Source organism: Lissotriton vulgaris, chromosome 2_1 (genome assembly GCF_964263255.1).
Source record: "Lissotriton vulgaris chromosome 2_1, aLisVul1.2, whole genome shotgun sequence".
Taxonomy (NCBI): Eukaryota; Metazoa; Chordata; class Amphibia; order Caudata; family Salamandridae; genus Lissotriton; species Lissotriton vulgaris.
In genome coordinates, this window is record NC_141687.1 from 659,051,824 (window position 1) to 659,073,362 (window position 21,539).

Below are 21,539 nucleotides of genomic sequence, written 5' to 3' on the forward strand. Positions count from 1 at the left end.
CTTGAATTCTTTTATTTTAAAAGATAAATGCAAGACACTATTAATATGAGTGGATTTTAATATCCCCTTGTGTGGGCGTAGCAGGAAACGGGTCTGTGGTTTCATGAATTCAAATGAGGAACATCTCACTCATTTTAAATAAAATCCATATTGAGAAACGCTGAATACACGTATTTTGAAACATGATATAGTTTTAATGAGTGGCATGGGGGAATGGGAGAATGGGAGAAAAGCAAACCCCCAACATTCACTTGCAGTAGTTTAATTAAGCATTCACTTTTGCTCATGAACAACAAAAGGCAACCTTAAAAAGCACAATGCAATCAGTAGATAAGGTCAGATAGGAAGAAACACTTATAAAGACATATTTGAGGAGAGGAAAAGGGAGATCCAGTCCAATGCATGGGAGGATCTCAACAAAGCAACCCGATTAAGAGATAACACCACATTTTGGGAAATTATTAATCACTCATTTTTTTCAGATTGTGACGTTCTGAAAATTGAAGTTCTGATACCCACTGATCTATGGGTGGCACATTTTGCACACATTTTTCAATCAAAAGGTAGTGTATCTCCCTGCACTTCTCCAGCATTAGAACCAGACTTGCCCTCTAAGAATTCACAGAACCAATCCATAACCATAGGGGTCAGTGAAGTAGTGAGAGAAATCAAGAAATGCACATTAGGGCAAGCACAAGGTCCGGATGGTGTACCAGCAGATATTTTAAATCCAATCAGGACCTGTGGGCAACCCTTTTAACAAATGTATTTAGGAGTTTTCTGGAGGGACAAATTCCAGGCTCATGGAGGGTAGCCATAATTATCCCGATCTTCAAAAAAGGGGACCAGCATTCCCCATCGTACTATAGACCCATATCATTGATAGATTCCAGCATGAAAATTCTTGATAGAGTACTGTTGGCTCGCCTGGAATCATGGGCTATCCAAAACAGGATCTTGCCAAATGTGAAATTTGGCTTTAGACCCAGCGTGGGGACCGAAGACCAGTGTCTACATTTCTACATGTATTTCAACAAGACGAAACTTGTCGCAATGTCATATCAAATATTTAAGGCATCATATTGTAATTAGTAATGCTGATCTGCGAATACGTAAAAATAATCAACAATGCCGCTTCGTTCCTTCATTTTGACAAAAACCACCCCACTCCGTAAATCCTTAGATCATCGCTAAGAACTGTCATCTCAAAGAATACTCCAGAACTAATGCCTGAAGACACCGCTTAATGCACATATGACCAGTATTAGCTGCATTTGCCTTAAGCTAATAAAGTACAGGAAAGGTGAAAAAAAAATAAATGATAAAAACGCATTCCAAAACGGAAGGACTTGAAGCGCAAGAATGGTTATTATTACGGCATCCAGAAATTGACATCAATTCAATCTTTCTGCTTGAACTAACCCATTTCTGTCTCCATCACAGCTATTTCAAATGGCTGAAAAAAATCTTTGTTCAACTGAACGGAACATCAATGGGTTTTGCAGGAGCACCTGCCTACGCCAATATGTTTATGGCGAAATCTGAGGAGGAATGCATCTTTCAAAACTTTGATTGGACAGAGGATCTATAATTTTTTTGTAGAAATATTGATGATATTTTTATCATTTGGTCTGGTACAGAAACTAAACTCATTCAAAATATTAACTGTTTGAATACTAGAAATCCAAGGATTCAGTTTATTCACTGCCTAAGCAGAACGAAAATAGCATTCTTGGACGTCTGGGTGGAGATAAACAACCAACGACTGATTATCAGTTTATTTCGAAAACCGACAGACAAAAACAACAGTCTTTTACATTTTCAAAGTTTTCATCCGTCTAGTCTGTTAAAAATTTACCTTATTCCCAGATTTTGAGGATTAAACGTATAGTATCACAAGATGAGAACTTCTTGGAGAACATATTGGATTTCAAGAGAAAATACGAAAAATATGGGTACCCAACAAAACTACTGGATGAATCAGCTTCTCGTGCATTGAAACAAAACAGAGTGACTCTCTTAATGAAAAAGCACAGACCAGAGACCCAACGGAGTCTTTGTTTCGAAATTCTCAGTTAATTCTCAGAAGATGCAGAATATCATCAATAAACAATGGTAGCTCTTACAATCAGAACCAGATTTTTCGAAATATGTTTGTAGAACAACCGCTTTTTGCCTAGACAAGAACAAAGAACATTAAAGAATTGCTAAACAGTGGTAAGCCAGCAAAAATATGTGAAACAGCAGGCATACGGAGTTGTGCAAACTATGTACACTGCAATAATGTGATTCAGGGAAATATCATTTCCCATCCACATACTGGAGAAAAAGTGAAACTTCGCAATATAGGTGATTGCAACACAAACAATGTCATTTACTTTGTGAAATGCCCGTGCGTATTGCTGTACGTAGGCAAGACGGAAAGAAATATTAAAACTCGAATCTCTAAACAAAAGAGTAGAATTCGAAATAAGGTCATAACCTCTTCATTAGCAACACATTGGTCTGAGAAACACCACACAATAGCACAACTCAGATGTCAAATTATTGAGACAGTCTCAGATAGGTCAGGATTTGATACTAACAAAAGATTACTGCAGAGGGAGTCCTTTTGGATAAAACGCTTGTGAACAATGGTCCCAGGGGGTCTTAATGACCGTATCGAAATGAGTTATTTCTTGTGAACTAATGGTTAATACATGAGTCAATGCTTGAACTACAATGAACGTTTTTGGTAATAAGTGATGTATGAGTCAAAATCTTTACACAAGTTATGAGTGTTAAAATAGTCTTTGCTTTTCTTCTATGTATCTGAGCAGCACTTATTTTCTTTTCTGGTTCTTTACTCAAAGTTTTGGAATGCGTTTTTATCATTTACATTTTTTCACCTTTCCTGTACTTTATTAGCTTACGGCAAACGCAGGTGATACTGGTCATATGTGCATTAAGCGATGTCTTCAGGCATTAGTTCTGAAGTATTCTTTGAGATGACGGTTCTTAGCGATGATCTAAGGATTTACGGAGTGGGGTGGTTTTTGTCAAAATGAAGGAACGAAGCGGCCGTGTTGATTATTGTTACGTATTCGCAGATCAGCATTACAAATTACAACGTGATGCCTTAAATATTTGATATGACATCGCGACAAGTTTCGTCTTGTTGAAATACAAATAGTTTTGTGAAGTGATGAGCCATACTTGAGTTTTATGCGCGGGGGTATAAGCGTGGACTTGTTTCTGTGGCAACCACGCAGTGACGCTATTAGATCAGGCACGTATCGAGCAGGAGGAATACGTGATTTTAAGACGCAGGTTTATAAGCGTGTATTCGTTGCTATGGTAATCATGCTGCAACGTCATTAGACCGGGCGAATATCGAGGAGGAAGGAGCTTATGGCGGAATAACGAGGAGTAGACGTGGAAGACCGTTTGTTAGAAATACACGGTATGTAAGTGCGACAGACAGGCGATGTTTACGCTGGTATTTACCGCAGGGGCATAGACAAAGACTTACGTTTCTGTTTGGGTTTACCGGCAGGCGGAGTTTAATTTAAGCACGCTTTTTGAGTAAGTGCCAGTAGAAGTCACATGAGTTCATACTCTTTAGACAGTGCGTTTTCACCATTTTTTTTTACAAATTATTGTTTTTACCCCACAGAGCATGCAATTATTAATTGGTTCGCTCCTGATTTTGAACAGGAGCGAGGCTAGTACTGTTTGTGAAGGTTTCACTTTGGCTTTACACTGGTTCTGGTTTCTCTATTCCAACTTTATTCTTTCAACTTTAGGAATACAGGTGTGTTTATTTTGGCTCATACTCATGTAACTTAGATGTATATAAAGATGCACACTATCTGACTTTGCACCAACTGGTTGGATTGTTTTTGGTACTGATAGACAAATAACTGTGTTCATTAACTGATCGATATTCATTTATTTATTGCTTTACAGTGTTTCCCCTGAAGAAGGGACAATAAATGTTCTGAAATTAATTGGGCTACAGACATCTGCATTGTTTAAACAAGAAACTGTTATGTTTGTATATGTTTATAGAATGTTAATTTTTTTTAATTGAGCCATATATATCAAGGAATTGATGTTTCATGATCTTGTTGGAAATAATCCTTGGAGTAATACATGTTTCAGTTAAATGATTAAAGAATAGAGACTGAAAGTCTGATTACGTTATTGTTGAGTTTAATAAACAATTGTATATCATTTATAGTTGTGCATGTCTGAGTCCAGCAGGCAGTGTAGCAGGCTGGCCACCCCCTCTAGTTTACATTGAGTCTGATTAGGTACACACTATCAGACACAGCACACTGATCGAACTATTGAGATTATAATTAAAAACTTTTGCGAGAATAGGTGTGCGTAGACCACCCACCATTGTCTTACTTGATAAGGCATTCACTTTGCTGGAAGATGTTTGGTGTAATGATATTTTAATTATTCTTATGCCCCTGCAGAAAACGAAAACGCATATTTGCACTTATTTCATTCTGTATTTTATGTGTTTTATTGATACAAATATATTGTAATACATTTCTTTATTATTGTATTACATTGTGTCTTTTATTGACTTTTATGGTTTATGCTGAATGAAGAGTTACTTGATTTGACTTGACTGAGTACCCTGTCTGCCAAACTCAACGCCTGTCAGCCCGATTTGAAGCTGCACTCTTTACGCAGATGGAGTACATTTAGTCATTGTAAAACTTCCTTTGTCAGCCCGATGGAATAGGTATCATTGGAAATAAAGTATCTGCCCTATTTAGAGTATGCACTCTAAATAGGGCAGATACTTTATTTTTTTTACTGTTCGTCATGGTCTGGTATATCCTGGCGCAGTGTGGGTTATTTGGACAATAAAATACCCTGGTAAAGTTTACCAGCCAGCCGTCATGCTTGACAGAGCCGTCTGTTAAACTATTCCTTCGTTGACCTAAATTGCCATGAAAGTAGCTCCTGAGATGTCTAGATGTCTGCTGGGCTGACGGACATCTCTAAATTTGGTGGGCAGAGTAAAGCCAGTAAGGTCCACTGCCACTCTATATGGGAATGTGGTAGTTTTACATTGCCATCTTTGTAATTGGTGACTCATCTTTTAACAAAGATTCACAAAGCAATAGGGTGCTACCCAATCTAAGCAAAATAGGAGGACCTTGTAATATTCGTTGAAATCTCAGTGACTACCCTTTTCAACGCATTCTGAACCTCTCTCAGCCTGATTTGCGTTTTAGAAGGCAATAGGATAGGATATTTAACTAGTGTGCCTTCACCATGATTACCATTCTCTTTGTATGTCGTTAGTTTGAGATCCATACTTGAATTTTAGGTTGTATCATAATTAGGATAGATCTTAATTTTAACAGAATATGTTGTGTGGAGTAATTTGGATTTCTGAAGTAGATGTTTGAGTGTTTGAATACAGATGCAGACAGTTGCAGGCTCAGAGTGTCTTTCTTATGAAAACTACCACCTATCCGTGCTGAAAGATGTCAGCTCATATGTACTGACTTGATCCCCTTATAAAATATACCTGTCACCCCAACCACTTCTTAAACTACTGAGGAGGACACTATGATGGGCGTTAATTGTAGCCCAATGATCTAGTACTGCAAGTATTGCCATGTTTTCATTGCTTCACAAGGTCAGGCTCTGCACCATACATCCAAAGGATCCATCTTAGCAAAACTCTCTGGCCATAAACCGCTCTCAATTTCCTAGAGGTCATTTGGAACAAAGATCTTCAGTGTTGGATGGTTTCTTCCTTTGAAAGGTCAGTAGAAAAAACATTTTTTTATATCTACAGTCATATTTTTTTAAAGCATTAATAAGACAGGTGATATTGGTAAATAACAGAGCCAGTGGATACAAACATTTAGTCATGAATTTACAGAGGTAACTATCCCCAGGGAAAGGTGTCATTCTTATCTCTGGAACTATCAGTGGTTTATCTGGTTGTAAGGATTTCTATTATAATGATGAGGGTGAAGGCAGATGAGAAATGGGAAACACTGTCTCAATGTGTTACCATTTTTTCTCACCGAGGGCTAACTTGTTTTGCATTATTTCTTTGATGGTGCAGGTGACTTTCTGTATGGACTACTTAAAGAGTTTAAGTAGCCAATTGCATGGATTGCAAATTCATACACCACTTCCATTTCTTTATTGTATGAATTTGTGGTATAAATCATAGGTTTTTGATGTTTCACTGCTTTTTGTTCGAGGGATTTAAATGTAATACATGTAGACTCTAATTTGGGCACGGGGAGACATGGGCATTGGCACAAGATAAAGGGAACAGAAGACGCTGACTAGGACAATATAACGGGAGGACATGCTGAGGCAGAAAGACAGAGATAGGCACCAGGACAGTGAGAAACAAGAAATTGATCAAGTTAACCCGAAAATGTGAGCTGGAGTGACAATAGACAATTGGAGACACAGATATAGGACCTTGGACAAGAAAATCAAAATCAATGGGACAGTTGGGCACAGAAATGATTCACTTTGTCAAAATACAGAGATCTGGATGATCAGTGCACACATAGAAGTCTGTTTCTTGGAAGAGAGAAGATTTTCTTCTCTTCAGCATCTGTCACCTCCACAGACTGCATCCGATGAGGCTCAACCATTATTGGGCATAGGTAGCTTCAGGGAGAAAGTTTGGGGTGTGCCCCCCCAAAAAAATTAATGCATTCTGTGCTTGGTAGTGTGGGTCTGTGGGACCCAAGTCGGGTCTTCTATGCCTAGGTCTGTTTTCTTGTCATCCTGATTGCACGTAGAGGTTTTAGCATGTTCATTTTTTTGATCAGGAGCTTAAATGTATTTAGTCAATGATTTACAAAGATTTTGTATACAGGTACAAGTTCCTCCTATTTTGCTTAGATTGGGTGGTGTCCTATTGCTTTGTGAATCTTTGTTAAAACATGAGTCACCAATCACATAGTTGCCAGTGCAAAACTACCACAGTCCCCTGAGATCCCCCTCATCTGAAAGTAAGCAGTGCATCAGATTTGAGGGAACTGGCATGTAAGCACTTTGCTTTGTTATGGGAAAGAAGTTTTCTTTGTAATTCACAAAAAGAACTGGGATGATTTAATTTCAAACGAGTTGGAAATATGTTTTCAGAACATTGACCAGATATTTTTAAAGTGCAAAAGCATAACTGTTTTTTTTTTTGTTACAATTTCTATTTTACACTTCTAGGCACTTGGTACCCTGTTTTGGTTTAAAAGGTGTAAAGCGTTAATGTAAATGTAATTTGTTTAGTAGCCTGAATTCTTTGAGATTTGTCTCAATATTTTTAAATAACTTGCTTCGAAATGTATTTGTTTGGCTTCAGATGGTATTTTGAGTAACCGTACCATAAAAAAATCCAAACTGAAATAGCCAATCTTTATAAGTTATTAGTTCCGCTACAAAGACTTCAATTAATAATAATAAGATGTCCATCACATTGCCTTTGACCTTTATCCTCCTCTTGCAGAGACTCGGAAGTACCTCCGATAAAATGGTTGTCAATATTGTAGAAACAATAAGGCCATCTCAAGTCAATCCCAATCTCCTCTCTAGAGCACCAGCAGCCTGATTCTAGCTTCTCCTCCTGGTGTTCTTCCAGCTCTTTACCTTGGCTAAGTCTTTCCTCCTGCAGGGCCAAACCAACTCCTTGCCATTTATGGTTCACTAGAAATGAAGGCGGATAGTGATCGCAGCATGCCACTTGCCTACCGCCAAGCACTGCATTAAGCCTGAAGCCGCTTCCTTCCTGTCACACAATCAACAGAAATTACTTCATAATTCTTTGATGGAATATTACAATTATTACTAGGTGTTGATGATCTTCTCTGTTTTATTTGCTGTAGAGCTAACAGAGATTTCACTTGGAAAATGAATTGCCTTTTTCATCGCTCAAGATGTGTTTTTTATTCCCATGTCTTACAGAATAAAGCAATTATGGCACGTGCAAGAAACTTGTCAGATTCGGTGGTCGGTCTTGAATCATTTATTGGCTCTGAGAGGGAAACCAGTCCATTATACAAGGATTACCATGGTAAGTTCATCCTCAGAAATGCAAAAAGTCTGTCCCGCTCGTTCCTTGGCCACTTAGCAGCTTGCTCGTCGATTGGAGGATCTGTCCAAAGTGTAGCATTAGACTTTCCTTTATAATATACTTCTTAAATGTTTTCCCTTGCTAGCCATTATTGGGCCAAGCGATATTTCCCAGCAAAATGCATTAGGGCTGCAAGAAAAACAAGGCAACTCCTTGCATGTTGTCAGGCCCTATTACCAAGCAGGGTTCAGTCAGATGTACATCTCAACAGGCAGACCTCAGGGAATTCGCATGCAGTGGAGGCTTGGCCATCAGCTGACCAGAGAGCCGAACCTGTCATGAAATCTATTATGTTAAACTGCCAGGTTTGAGATTGAAAAAAATGCACATTTATATAACACATCTATACACACCACAAGTAAATTAGTCTGAATTCTAGCTAGTGAAGGGAGGCTAATTTTACAGTGCATCCTTTGTGTGACACATATGTAAATACATAAATATATTTACCTTGCAGTTGGGTAATGTGTTTGACCCTTATTTATCATTGCACTTTTGTGATAATGCATGGAAGGTGTGTGGAGGTTCGTGGTAAAATTTATTTTCAACCATAGAAAATATGTGGCGTCAGTATCTATAAATGGCATATAGCTAGCTGTTTGTAATTCAAAGTGGTGTTTCCATGTGTGAATAGTCAGTTATTAATGTGGACCTAAAGTAGTTTCAGGGCAACTTGGTTGAAACGCGAATCAATTGTGTGAAGCTCACTACAACGTCCAAGCCACTAAATAAATTGGAACATAACAGCAATTGTTCAAATAAGAAGAAAATCTGGCCCCGGGATGCTGGACTTTTTTTTCCCATTCCACAAAGTTCCAAACATTTCTGGAAATTAACAGTAGCTGTGATAGTAATACAGTGCACTTGCTGATAATGTTCACACACATCTCAGGCTGGCCTTAGATGCTCAACAAGGATGCGGAAATAGCTTGCAGCAGCATTGGTACTGCTGGTTGTGCCTTAGATTTAATGACTGCATTCCAAGTATATCCGAGTTAGCAGCCGACATCAGTTTGCACCACTTTGCCATTTTTCACCCTGTGCAATTGCTATGTAACTGCTAAATGTGCTGAAATGTACTCTTTTGTTATATTTCTGGGTTAGTATAGGGTAGTTCGCAAGAGTAGGTGGCAAAATAAGCAGATGCATGCTGCAGTTCATGGTTGTGCTTTCAACATTTCCCAAATGGCATTTACACATAAGATGCACTTACTTTCAGCTCCAATTTACATTTAAAGATCAAAGGCACAGAGCAAACAGTAGAAAAAAGCATTGCCAAAATTGATTTTCTAAATGATTTTCGCACAAAACTCTATTAGCACGATCTGTTTGAACACTGATTAAAGAGAATAATAGACCGGGCGCCAAAAGGAACAGGACATCTTATTCATGTTGTGCATCTTGTAGCGCCAGACTAGATATTTTCAATTAATCCCGAAGGTGCTGATTTTAAGCAGTGCCTGGGTGGAGCACTAAATGAGCATTTCTATTAACAGTCATTTATAGTAAATAATTGCTTTGTTGCCCAAACATTTGTTGTCAATTATTAATTCTGTAGATAGCCTATCATGTTTATTTCTTTCAAAACGAGAGGTAATTGGAGGAACATATATATGACGCAATGGCAACATTAATAAGGAAGCAGTGAACTGGGTACTTTGGGTAGAGCAGTTAGTACCTCCTGCTTTCCAGGGCATATTGTACCATTGGTTGCGCTTACTATTATTTTTTAATTAGAAGTACATTAGGGTAATGATCATTGAAAGGAAAAATGTATATGTATATTTTATATTTCCTGAAACATTCTGTCTTATTCTGTCAATATGGCAAAAATACAAAATTGCTTTGGAGGTGATCCACAGCCTCGGCGGTATTAGTGTTTTTTTTCGAAACTATTGTATTCTGTGTTTTTTGTGTGCTCTCCTCTGTTTCTATCCCGGAACCATTAGATTTGTCAGTGGCTAGCAGAGACCAGAGACATGGAAGTATTGTATCTGAATTCCTGGTTTCAATCCATGTGTAATGACCTCTCCGTTGCTCTGAGACTATATTGGGCTGCACAAAAACCATCCAGCAGCCTTGTCAGAAGGAATCAGCGTGAATGTCTACCGACAGGATGCCCCATTGGCAAGCCTACCTATGCCTCCTGCAATAATAGCACCAGAATCAGCATTATTTTAGAGCTCAGAAATGCAATAGATTTGTGGCGGCGAGGAAGGGGTTTAGTTTATTATCTCGTGAAAATGTTCTAAAAACAGAAATGTCTCACATCAGCCGAAGCCGTTAACCAAGGGCAACATGGCCGATTTTTCATTAGAGCTTCAGTGGTTCCCAGTAACCCATGAGCTTGTTTTGCTGTCTGCTTACTGGTGCATTTAATAAAATGAGGATCACTTGGCCGTGCCGTGGGCAAGCGTTCAAGGTGATAACCATGCTTGCTTACAGTAAATACACTGGAAATCGCCCACAAACCGGCTGCAGTTTTGACAAGTATCAAGATCCTCTTTTACATGAGTACTTCAGTACGAAAGTGCAATTAGTTTTCAACGCACAAGCATTCCTGTTTATCTTATTCTGCCTGATTACTTGAGCATAATCACACCGTTTGCTTCAGTGCTCCTGGTGGCAAGCTCCACTTTAAAAAGGGGGAGGACGAGTGTGTGCAAATATTCAGAATTCTGCCGCAGGGTCCTATTGTGTGTATCCCCATAACAAGTGTTTACTTAATTTTAATTCAATTTGCATTTCTTCCCTCTGACAAGGTTTGTTTCGCGTGCACCAGCTTCCACGTCTTAACAGTTTGACTCAAGATATTTCAGGAGTAACGGACCTCGCTTTTAAATTGAAGAGAAAGCTATTCACCATCGAGGTAAGGGCAACATTATCAATGTTAACATGGAAGTGCACAAAAAATGAATGAGTTAAATCCTTGTTTTGTGTTGGTGTTCCCCTGGCATTGGTAGTTGTGTTTTATCTGATATTGCTAACTTCATCCTTCTTTTGTGCCTATGCTTTCAGCATTTTTTGCTGCTGATTCTGAAAGTATAGAGACATGTCCAGCATGATGTAAGTGAGGCAATGATGTACGGTTGGTTCGTTCAAAACAGAACAGAAACAGGAGCACTAAAGCACATAGAAACAGTATGTGGTATAGCTGTTTCAACTTGCAAGTGGCTGGTGATTGTTGGTGTATTACCGCAGCATGCCTTTACACTGGTATGGTATTAAAAATAATCACTAATCACATTGCAAAACTGAATGGTCTGTTGAGCTTGAATACTAGGTGCTCCCATTAGCCAGATTAGAGGTATTTATTTTGTTAATAGTGGAACAATGACGTTGTATTTTTGGAGGTGCACAGCTCAGTAATATATTGCATTAGCTGAGTTTAAATTATATGCTCCCCCAACACATTTTTTTGCCAGCATTGCATGGGCAACAGTGCTAAATCTTAGAATCATCCAGTGATTTTTTTAGTATGTGGCTCCTGTCTTTTTTCCTTTTACAGCAAGGTGAATTGAAAACTAATAAAATAACCAGATGATTATGTAATCGTGTGGGGGCTATCATTGGGACCTATTGGATGGAGTTTCACTTCGCTGTTTCTTATAATTGTATATATTTTTGGGCCTGTTTCACAAAAAAGGTGCAAATCCACACAGCCATCAGCCTACGACCTGCAGAGATTTCGGACTTTTGCCAAATTAATAAAACCACTTGCTTAACCCAACCTGCGTGGTTTGCTTCATTGCAGAAAACCTATAGTCTCAGGCCTTGCCGTAATATGACTGTGAGAATTAAACTTTTTATTTATTTTCCTGCCCATGGAAAATATTGTTCCTGTGAAGGGAATCTCGTCTACAGACCCCTCTAAAATGTGGAGGCTGTTTGTGGTTTGTTTCCCCATACAAGCTGCACCTATTACAATCTTTTGGTTTAGAACTACAGGTAAATGTGTGAAAGAACATTCTCAGGGTCATGGCTCTTTGGGTGCATCGCATCATTTGCATTGTCCACTCCTCTAGGAACATTCACTTCTCCACCCCTCATTGTCACCACTGCATACAAATCTACATAACTTGTGGTGGATTTTCTACAGATGTGACCCTGTCCCTAGAAATCTGCTAATGGTGACTTTTTAAATTTGGAGCTAGATTTTATGAGAGTACCCTTTTCCGTCAGCAGGGAAACAGTTTGTGTCTTTGAGTGTTACATGATTATTTCTAAGGTTTACCGATATCTTATTTTTTACTGTGATGCTTTTTTTTTCTTTTTAATGACGTCCAAAAGCCCGCCCTCCCTGTTAATAAACTTTCTCGAGATTCTGGCGTTTGCGATCTGCGAGAAGAAATAGGCAGGCCCCGTAAAAGATCGTTTTTTTTTTACAGACGTTATTTCAATTTTTTAGTTAACAGTTGTCCCATTGCAAATATTCATGTCTTGTATATTTCTATAATATTTTCACATCACGTAAAAGATAGTGATGACACAGGAACCCCACAGCACTTATTATACGTGAGGACTAATATATTCGCACAGTCTTTACTTGGAGAGCTTTGTATTTTATGGCAGAACCGGTAGCAATTTGAACAGCCAAAGCACTTGTTTTTTTTCCCCGTTTATATTTTTCCTTAAACGAAGACATAAAACGGCCGAGCATACTTGGCAAGCCATTTTGCTGAAATCTCTTTCATGTTAAAGTCTCTTAAGCAGGCTACTTGCTTTAACTGCTGGAACCCACTAAAAAGGTAAATTGCCACCAATAAATTAGCATATTTCTTACATAATCTAGAACCGATGGTCAATCTGGCTTGGCACGGCTTTGGTGTTTGGGTCGTCACCCTGAAGTGACCACCGTGGCCCCTCTGTGACCCCGTGCCCTCTTTAGCTACCCACTTGATAAGGTAACTTATGGCGCCTCTTTCTCTCGGCTACTGCTGCAAGTAACACTCCCCATAAATCATTCAACGGGTCCCATTAGGTGACAAATTTAGATACCCTCCTCCCAATTAAAGGCCATCAGTGTCTTTAATTATGTCATTCTTTTGAGGCCAGTTAATAGTTAATTAGACAACTGCGTCCTCACTCAGACTCGCTACAGAGAAGGCCTTTGAGCGTGTTTAACATTAGTTTGGAGAGATGGGCTTCTCTTTCCTGTGTTATAGTCTGATATTACATTGAAAGATGTATGCTGCAACTTTCAATGCCTCTATTATATGTTACATTTAGGTACTTACTGGTTGTAAACTGAATAGATATTCATTCTAATTTTTCAAATAAGGATGGTAAAATTAGGTGAGCTTTTCAGATGAATGTCCTTTTCCTAACTTTTGCTCTTCGTATGTTTAATAGCAGCTGTAGGACTTTTCATCAAATCTTTGAAGCGAAGTAGGGACAGGAAAGTGCACACCTTATGCGTAATTCAATGGTGAAATAAAATAATGGTGGAGGAATAAAGCCTCGAGAGGATCTTATAAATGCCCTTTTTTGAATTTACACTTGAGTGGATTTATCTTTATTTTTTGTTACCTGCCTTAACGTACCATCCTTATCACTATTTTAGCTGCTTTCATGACAACAACAAAACTTGTTTTATAGGCATTATATAGAACATTTAACAACGCAGCCCAAGTGACCTCAACTAGATTTCGCTATAGGTATTTTAAACATCTAACTAGTAGTGACAGTGCCTTAAGGGCTACAGCTCACAAGCCTAACACTCCTAAACATTGTGTAGTATCACACTGACGCCCCGCGTCTACCGTGATGCGTGCCTGTGTCGGTTTTGGCTATAGGGCAATCGGGCAGTATGGGCTGGTCTGACAGATCAGTGTGGAGCAGTTTTATTTTTAACAGTTAGTGGTTGCTCTGGTGGGAGCCCCCAAGAATTGCCGGCCCTGCGATCTGGACCTGTGATCGGCGGCCTAGTAGGACAACGAGCGCCGCTGCCAATCGGAGGGCGGCAGCAGGGGCGTGTATTTCCACCACACGTGCCCCCCTCCACCTGCTTCTACAAAGGCCTCACACAAGACGCCCCCTCCCGGGAGGTGTTTCCACACCAGGAGTGGCTGCGAGGCCTGGAGAAAGATGATTGCATGGCCCGACCACAGCAGAACGAGGTGAGGAGCTTGCAGGCCTGTTTGCTCCTGGGTGCTGGGGGAGTTTGGCCGTCATTCGGGCGGCAGGGAGGTTTGTCCTGAGGATCCAGCTCTCCACTCCTTTGGCTTGCGGCAGGGGCCCCACGCTGTTGACATTGACCGGGGCGGACCTCTGACCCGCTACACTCCCCGGTGCATTGATGGTGTGTTAGGGCGCCTCAGCCATTGATTCCTGTGGCGGCAGCATTGTGTGGAGACTACCTCCTACTTGTGGGTCACTGTGTACCCGGCAGACGGAGCCTCTCCGAAATATGGGCCATCACACGGGGTGGCGGGCTGTAAGGGATCCTCTTGTTCTCCGCCTCCTCTCCTTGCTGCCCGGCTCCCTACACACCTTGCGAACTGCGCCCTGCTCCTCTTCCTCGCCGACCTTCTGTTCTGGCTTCGGTGCTGGCCCAGTCCGTCTGTGTGAATCCGCATGTCTGCACCCATTCTGGGGACACGAGAGGGCCTAAGGAAAGAAATCTCATCCATCAATCGGATGGCAGGGTTCAGAGTGGCGGGGACCTCTCTCCTCATCCTCATTCTTCAATTTTCCCTCCTGTTTGCGCACCAGAATCCGCTTGGACCTCCTGCCTTGCTGGATGAAGGTCATGGGTAGGGACAGAGCACCGAAGACCCCCGCCACCCAGACAAAGATGGACCGATTTACTACCACAGACCCTGGGGCGGTTGGGGGAACCGCAGATGAGGATGCCCCTCCTTCTGCAGACTTGTCCACTATCCTCCAAGCTATCCGTGCCTCTCAAACTTCAGCGGAGGGAAAGATTGCTGAAGTCCGGGTTGATGTGACCCTCATCCGCCAGGATCTTCGCAATGCCACGTCCCGTTTTAAAGAAGCCGAATCCCGTATCTCCACCGTAGAGGACAAGGTCCAACAACTTAAAGACCAGGTTGTCCGCCTCCGGTCCCACACCAAAGAACTGCACCAGCGGGCTGAGGACGCCGAAAACAGGTCCAGTTGCAACAACCATCGCTTGGTGGGATTCCTGGAGAGTGTGGAGCAGGGCCGGGCAGCGGATATCTTGGAACGATGGCTGTGCTCCTGGATGCCCGAGGGCGCCCTCTCCCTGTGGTTTGTGATTGAGTGAGCACGCCGTTCACTCGCGCCCAGGCCACCGCCAGGTGTGCAAAACAGGCCGATAATACTGCTTATCCTTAATTTTAAAGATAGAGACTCTGTGCTGACCGAAGCCCGCAAGCAACAACATCTCAAGTATGCAAACCAGACGATTATGGTCTTCCTGGACTATACTCGTGAGGTACAGGGCCAATGCTGCTCATTTAGGGACGTCAAGCAGAAGTTGTGCACTCCTAACATACAATACAGGCTCCTCTTCCCGGCCCGCCTAAGGGTTGTGTTCCAAAACAGAACTCTTTTCTTCGATTCCCCAGAAGAAGCCTGGACATGGGTGACAGAAGAACGCCCCTTAAAACCCACTGCAGGCAATCTGTCTTCTGTAGCCGGTGCTGGAGGTGGCAGTCGGAATATCCCAGCCCATGGGCCAGAGCGTAACTGCTCCCGCAGGCGGCGGGGCAAGAGATGAGCCCGTTTGGACTCCGACGTCTGAAACGCTCTCTGGAGGTCTCCTTGCGCTGCGACGCTCTGGTACCTCGGGCCACTCAGACACCGGGGGTGTCTCACCTCGCCCGTCACTGCTGGATCTACCTGACACAGATCTTTCTTGCAACCCGACGCTCCTCACAGCTCCTGCTTGCCTTCCACTTAAACCACCGGCTGGGTGCCGCACTTCCGCTAACTATTAACTTTATCTCCCAATGGACATTGTCACGAACATCTTACTGAGAGGAGGGTCCTCCATGATTCCCAATTCCAAAGCGTTTTAGATTGGTCTTCTAGTTTTTCACTGTTAGGGTGACAGATGCTTCAGTTCCCGAAGTATAGGGAGGGGGGAGGGAATTGGGTTGTGGAGGGGGAACTGTTGTCCGGATTCGTTTTTGCTGTTTCTTTTGTTTACTGTACCAGCTTGTAATTCCAGCTACACGACAAGCGCGCAAGGCCTAACTTTGTAGAATTGCACCCTCTACTAAGCGCACCTGTGTTACTCTGCCCTCATTGGCCATTCGCTCTAGGTATCCTGCCATATGCCCGTTTTCTCTGTGTCTGACAACCGTGCCGGGAAAGCATTGCTCCCCATAATGTCTTGGAATGTTAACGGCCTGCTGGATAAGGACACGCACACAGCGGTCCTGTGTTATGCTCAGCGTCACACTATAGATATCCTGTTGCTTCAAGAAACCCACCTGGTGGGCACTCATTGCCCTTTCCTGCACGTTATGGTTATGGCAGAGTCTGGCACTCCGGCTTTAATCAGAGATCGCGAGGGGTGGCTGTCCTGGTGCGCCGTGGTCTTCGATTCGCTGTGAGCAAGGCAACCCATGATCCGAAGGGATGTTTTCTCCTCTTGTAGGGGAGCCCAGGGGACCGGCCTCTGAACTTACTCTCTGTATACTCTTCCCCCTCCCTATTGACCTCCACGCTTCAATGTCTCGCTATATTGGTCGCTGCCCTGCCCTTGGGGATGACCATCGTTGGGGGAGACTTCAACGCAGGGACAGATGGGAGGGTTGACTTGGGTTTTTGGATGACACCGATTGAAGGGACGCATTGATGGCTCCTTAAACATTCACAGACTCAGCAAGGCTTCGCTTGGTTCAAGTATACTACCTTCGCACTGCCTATCTTATGCTGCCGCGTCTCCATCGTGCTGGGCTCCGACCTGATGCATCATGTTTCCGCTGCAGCCATATGCAAGCCGACTTTTATCACATGGTATCGGGTTGCTCCGCTATTACATGCTACTGGGAGTCAGTAACCGGGGAATTCGCTGAGGTTTTAGGCTGGGAGGTTCCTCTTCACACAATGAATGTAATGTCCCCTTGTATTTGCCTTGCACGGCCACTTGTACGAACAGCTGGTATTGTTATTCTTTGTTGGCTTTTTATAAAATAAAAATAAAACAGTTAGCGGTCCTGTTTTATGGCCTGGAGAGTCGGTTTTTATTGTTGATTTCCCTAATGTAGGTCGCCAGGTAGGTCCCCCCCCCGCCAGTCGCCGCACGGTCCTCCTGTGCAGCTGCCCGCCTGTGCCCTCGCTGCTGCTGCCGCCCGGTAAGCTCTCCTGTGCCTGCCGCTTCTGTGCCTCTGTCCCCGGTTTCCCCTGCCCCCGGTCCTCCTTCCCGCCGCTGCGTCCCTGCGGCCCCGCCGCCCCAGTCACCACTCCGCTCCCGCCTCCCAGCTGCTCCTCCCTCCCACTTTGCCATTTATGGCTGAGTCGTTCTCGCGCAGCGGGCACGCCGATTGTGCGCCGAAGGCAAGCCAAAGGCAAGCCCGTCTACGCCCATCCGCGCCTGGACCGCGCCCAGCGCCGGGACCGCGCCCAGGGCCAGGACCCCTGGCCCTCGACGATGCCAGCCCACACGACGGACTTACGACGCCACCACCCTCCACGCACTCAACGCCGGCCGGAACCCCGCCTGCTACCGAGCCATCACGAAACGCACCCACGGACCCTTCACTTGCCAAGCCTGCAAATTCACATGCCTCCGAACCTGCACCTCACCCGCCAATCCAGGCACCAGCAACAATCACCTCAAGTGCATCCTGCTCAACACCCGCTCCGTCCACAGGCACACCGTCGAACTCTGGAACCTCCTCAACACAACATCACCAGACATCGCCTTCCTCACAAAAACCTGGATGAACGCCTCCTCAGCCCCTGACATCGCCATAACCATCCCGGATGGCTACAAGATCACCCTGAGGGACCACGTCAACCAAACCGGAGGAGGCATCGCCATCGTTCACAGAAACACCATCCGAATCACGACCAACTCCGACGACACCCTCAACACCGCCGAGCACCTTCACTTCCAGATACACACCGACCCGTAAGACCACCCTCAGAGGCACTCATCTACAGACCCTCGGGACCACGCACACAATTCAGCGAAGCCATCGCAGACTTCGTCAGCCCGCACGCCCTAACCTCCTCAGACTACATCCTCCTAGGGGACCTCAACGTCCACCTGGAGAACAACAATGACAGCAACACCGCCGCCCTGCTGGACAACCTCGCCAACCTCAGACTCCAGCAACTGGTGAACACCCCCACCCACTACGCCGGCCACACGCTTGACCAAATTTTCTCCTCCAGCAAGCACATCTCCTTCAGCCACTCCACCCTCGCAGCAGACCCGGCAGCAAGAAAGCCTCGTGGTTCACCAACGACCTCAAAAACTCCAAGAAACCCTACGCCACCCTCGAGAAAGCCTGGCGCCACGACCGGACAACAGAAAACATGACAGCCCTCAAGAACGCCATCCGCAAACAAAACCAGCTGATCCGCACCACCAAAAGGACAACATTCAAAGAACGACTGGACAACAACACCCACAACAGCAAGGAACTCTTCAGCATCGTAAAAGAGCTCTCCAACCCCAGAGCCTGCAACAACGACATCACACCCTCGCAAGACCTCTGCGACTCACTCGCCTCGTTCTTTCACCGCAAGATCGCAGACATACACAACAGCTTCGGCGCACAAACCACGCACCCAACCACCGAACCAGCGCCCCCCACCACCACCCTCTGCACCTGGACCTCGGTCAGCACCGAAGAAACCACCCGCACGATGAACACCATCCACTCCGGCTCCCCAACCGACCCCTGTCCACACCACATCTTCAACAAAGCCGACTCCATCATCGCACCCCAACTCCGGGACATCATTAACAGCTCCTTCGCATCCGCCACCTTCCCGGAGAGCTGGAAACATGCAGAGCTCAGCGCCCTCCTGAAGAAAACCACCGTGGACCCCACGGACCTCAAGAACTTCTGCCCCATCTCGTTCCTCCCTTTTCCTGCTAAAGTCATCGAGAAGACAGTCAACAAACAACTCTCCGCCTTCCTCGAGACAAACGGATCCCTCGACCCCTCGCAGTCCGGTTTCCAAACAAACCACAGCACTGAGACCACCCTCATCACAGCTACCGACGACATCCGGTCCCTGCTCGACAACAGGGAAACAGCTGCCCTCATCCTCCTGGACCTCTCAGCAGCCTTCGACACTGTATGCCACCACACCCTGATACAGCGCCTCAGCAACACCGGAATCCAAGGAACGGCCTTGGAGTGGATCATCTCGTTCCTCGCCGGAAGAACCCAGAGAGTCCGCCTCGCCCCGTTCCGATCCGCGGCCACCGAAGTCATCTGCGGAGTTCCGCAAGGATCCTCGCTCAGCCCCTCCCTCTTCAACGTGTACATGAGCCCCCTCGCAGCCATCGCATGCCAACACAACCTAAACATCATCTCCTATGCTGACGACAACCAGCTGATCCTCTCCCTCACCAACGACCCCGCCACCGCCAGAGCCAGCCTCCAGGAAGGAATGAAAGACGTCGCGGAATGGATGAAGCTCAGCCGTCTGAAACTGAACTCAGACAAGACGGAAGTCCTCATCCTGGGACCATCCCCATCTGCCTGGGACGACTCCTGGTGGCCCCCTGTCCTGGGCACCGCCCCCAATCCAGCGGACCATGCACGCAACCTGGGCTTCATCCTGGACTTCTCCCTTACGATGACCAAGCAAGTCAACGCCGTCTCGTCATCCTGTTTCAACACCCTGCGCATGCTCCGAAAGATCGTCCGGTGGATCCCCACCGAAACCAGGAAGACGGTCACCCAGGCCCTCGTCACCAGCCGACTGGACTATGGGAACACCCTCTACGCTGGAACCACAGGCAAACTCCAGAAAAGACTCCAGCGCATACAGAACGCTTCTGCACGACTCATCCTGGACATCCCCCGTCACAGCCACATCTCTGCCCATCTGAAAGACCTGCACTGGCTCCCCGTCAGCAAGAGGATCACGTTCAGACTCCTCACCCACGCACACAAAGCTCTCCACGACATGGGCCCCCAAATACCTAAACAGCCGCCTCACATTCTACACACCCACCTGCCAGCACCGATCCGCCAGCCTCGCCCTCGCCACCGTCCCACGAATTCGCAAAGCCACCGCCGGAGAAAGATCGTTCTCCTACCTGGCGGCCAAGAAATGGAACTCCCTCCCCACCCACCTACGGCTGACCCAGGACCATCTCTCCTTCAGGAAACAACTCAAGACCTGGCTGTTCGAGCAGTAGCGACTCCCCTCCTCCCAGTGCCTTGAGACCCTAGCGGGTGAGTAGTGCGCTATATAAATCGGTTTTATTGATTGATTATGTCCCGACAAACATTGTTTAGCAAGCTCAAAGGCTCGCAGTCTCCCATACCTTGCAAAATACCCATTCAGCATGTCTCTAGAAGCTCAAAACTGGACTAATTTACAAATGTAGGCCACTTTTCTAGCTATCTGGTCTGTTAATTGGAGCATCTGTTATTTTGGTTTCCCGAGTCTACTTCATTTTGTCCCAGTCTGGCTCTGATGCGTTCTCGTCTGTCCTTGTGTAAGCCACTTGCAATCAGTGAAATTAAATTTGCGTAGATCCCAAGCTGGCAGGGTCTCACGGTGTTCAGTATCACTGAGAAACGAGTGCTTGTGTTACTACAAGATGGCCCGCTGATGGTAACACGTTTACTCAGTTGCTTGAATTTGCTCCCTTCCTTGCTATGAGGAGTGTAAGCAGTGTTTTGCTCCAGAACAGTGTCTATGCTTCTGAGGTATTTAGGCAGTCGTCATGGTTGCTGATTAGCTACTGCTACAGAAATCACACAATTAGTGTTTCAGATTTAAGGACCCCATAGTTTTGTACCAATATTTTACTAATCTGCTTCGTGGTGTTAACTTTATTTAGTACATATTTGCAAAATGTCTTTTAAGTGTGGATGGTATTGTGCTTCATTCCAGAACATGGTCCTATCCTTGTCTTTTTAACGGGCTGCTGTACATTTTATAGAAAAGTAGCAGTGTGTTTTTGTACTTTCTGTTTTGAATCTGGGCATCGTAGTTATTTTACATGGGCTCATTGACCTTTCAACATGTCAGTTAACATCACAGGTTGTTCAGTAATGTTTTTTCCCCCCACAATTCGTAAATCAAGGTCATCAGCAAACTCTAAGCTATAAATCACAAAGCCAAAATGTTGGCAAAATATATAGATGTGTTCCAAGTAAATGTCTTGAACACGATGTGAAAGTGAATACAACAACATCTTGCCTGTTTTCGCTCTAATCTATTTCAATTTCCTTTTGTTTCCTTTTTTTGGCCACCTTCTTAATGCTTGTAATGGTTTCAGATCATT

At 44.4% G+C, this 21,539-nt stretch overlaps 1 protein-coding gene across 2 annotated transcripts in view; it reads left to right on the top strand.

Annotated features, from left to right (window-relative positions):
* ELP4 (elongator acetyltransferase complex subunit 4) overlaps positions 1–21,539 on the top strand; it is a 1,390,950-nt gene that overhangs the window by 873,722 nt on the left and 495,689 nt on the right. For both annotated transcript variants that reach the window (XM_086955829.1, XM_086955830.1), the window contains exons 8-9: positions 7,948–8,056; positions 10,879–10,985. In XM_086955829.1, the coding sequence (XP_086811955.1) occupies positions 7,948–8,056; positions 10,879–10,985 (216 nt within the window). The remainder of the gene's footprint in view (positions 1–7,947; positions 8,057–10,878; positions 10,986–21,539) is intronic.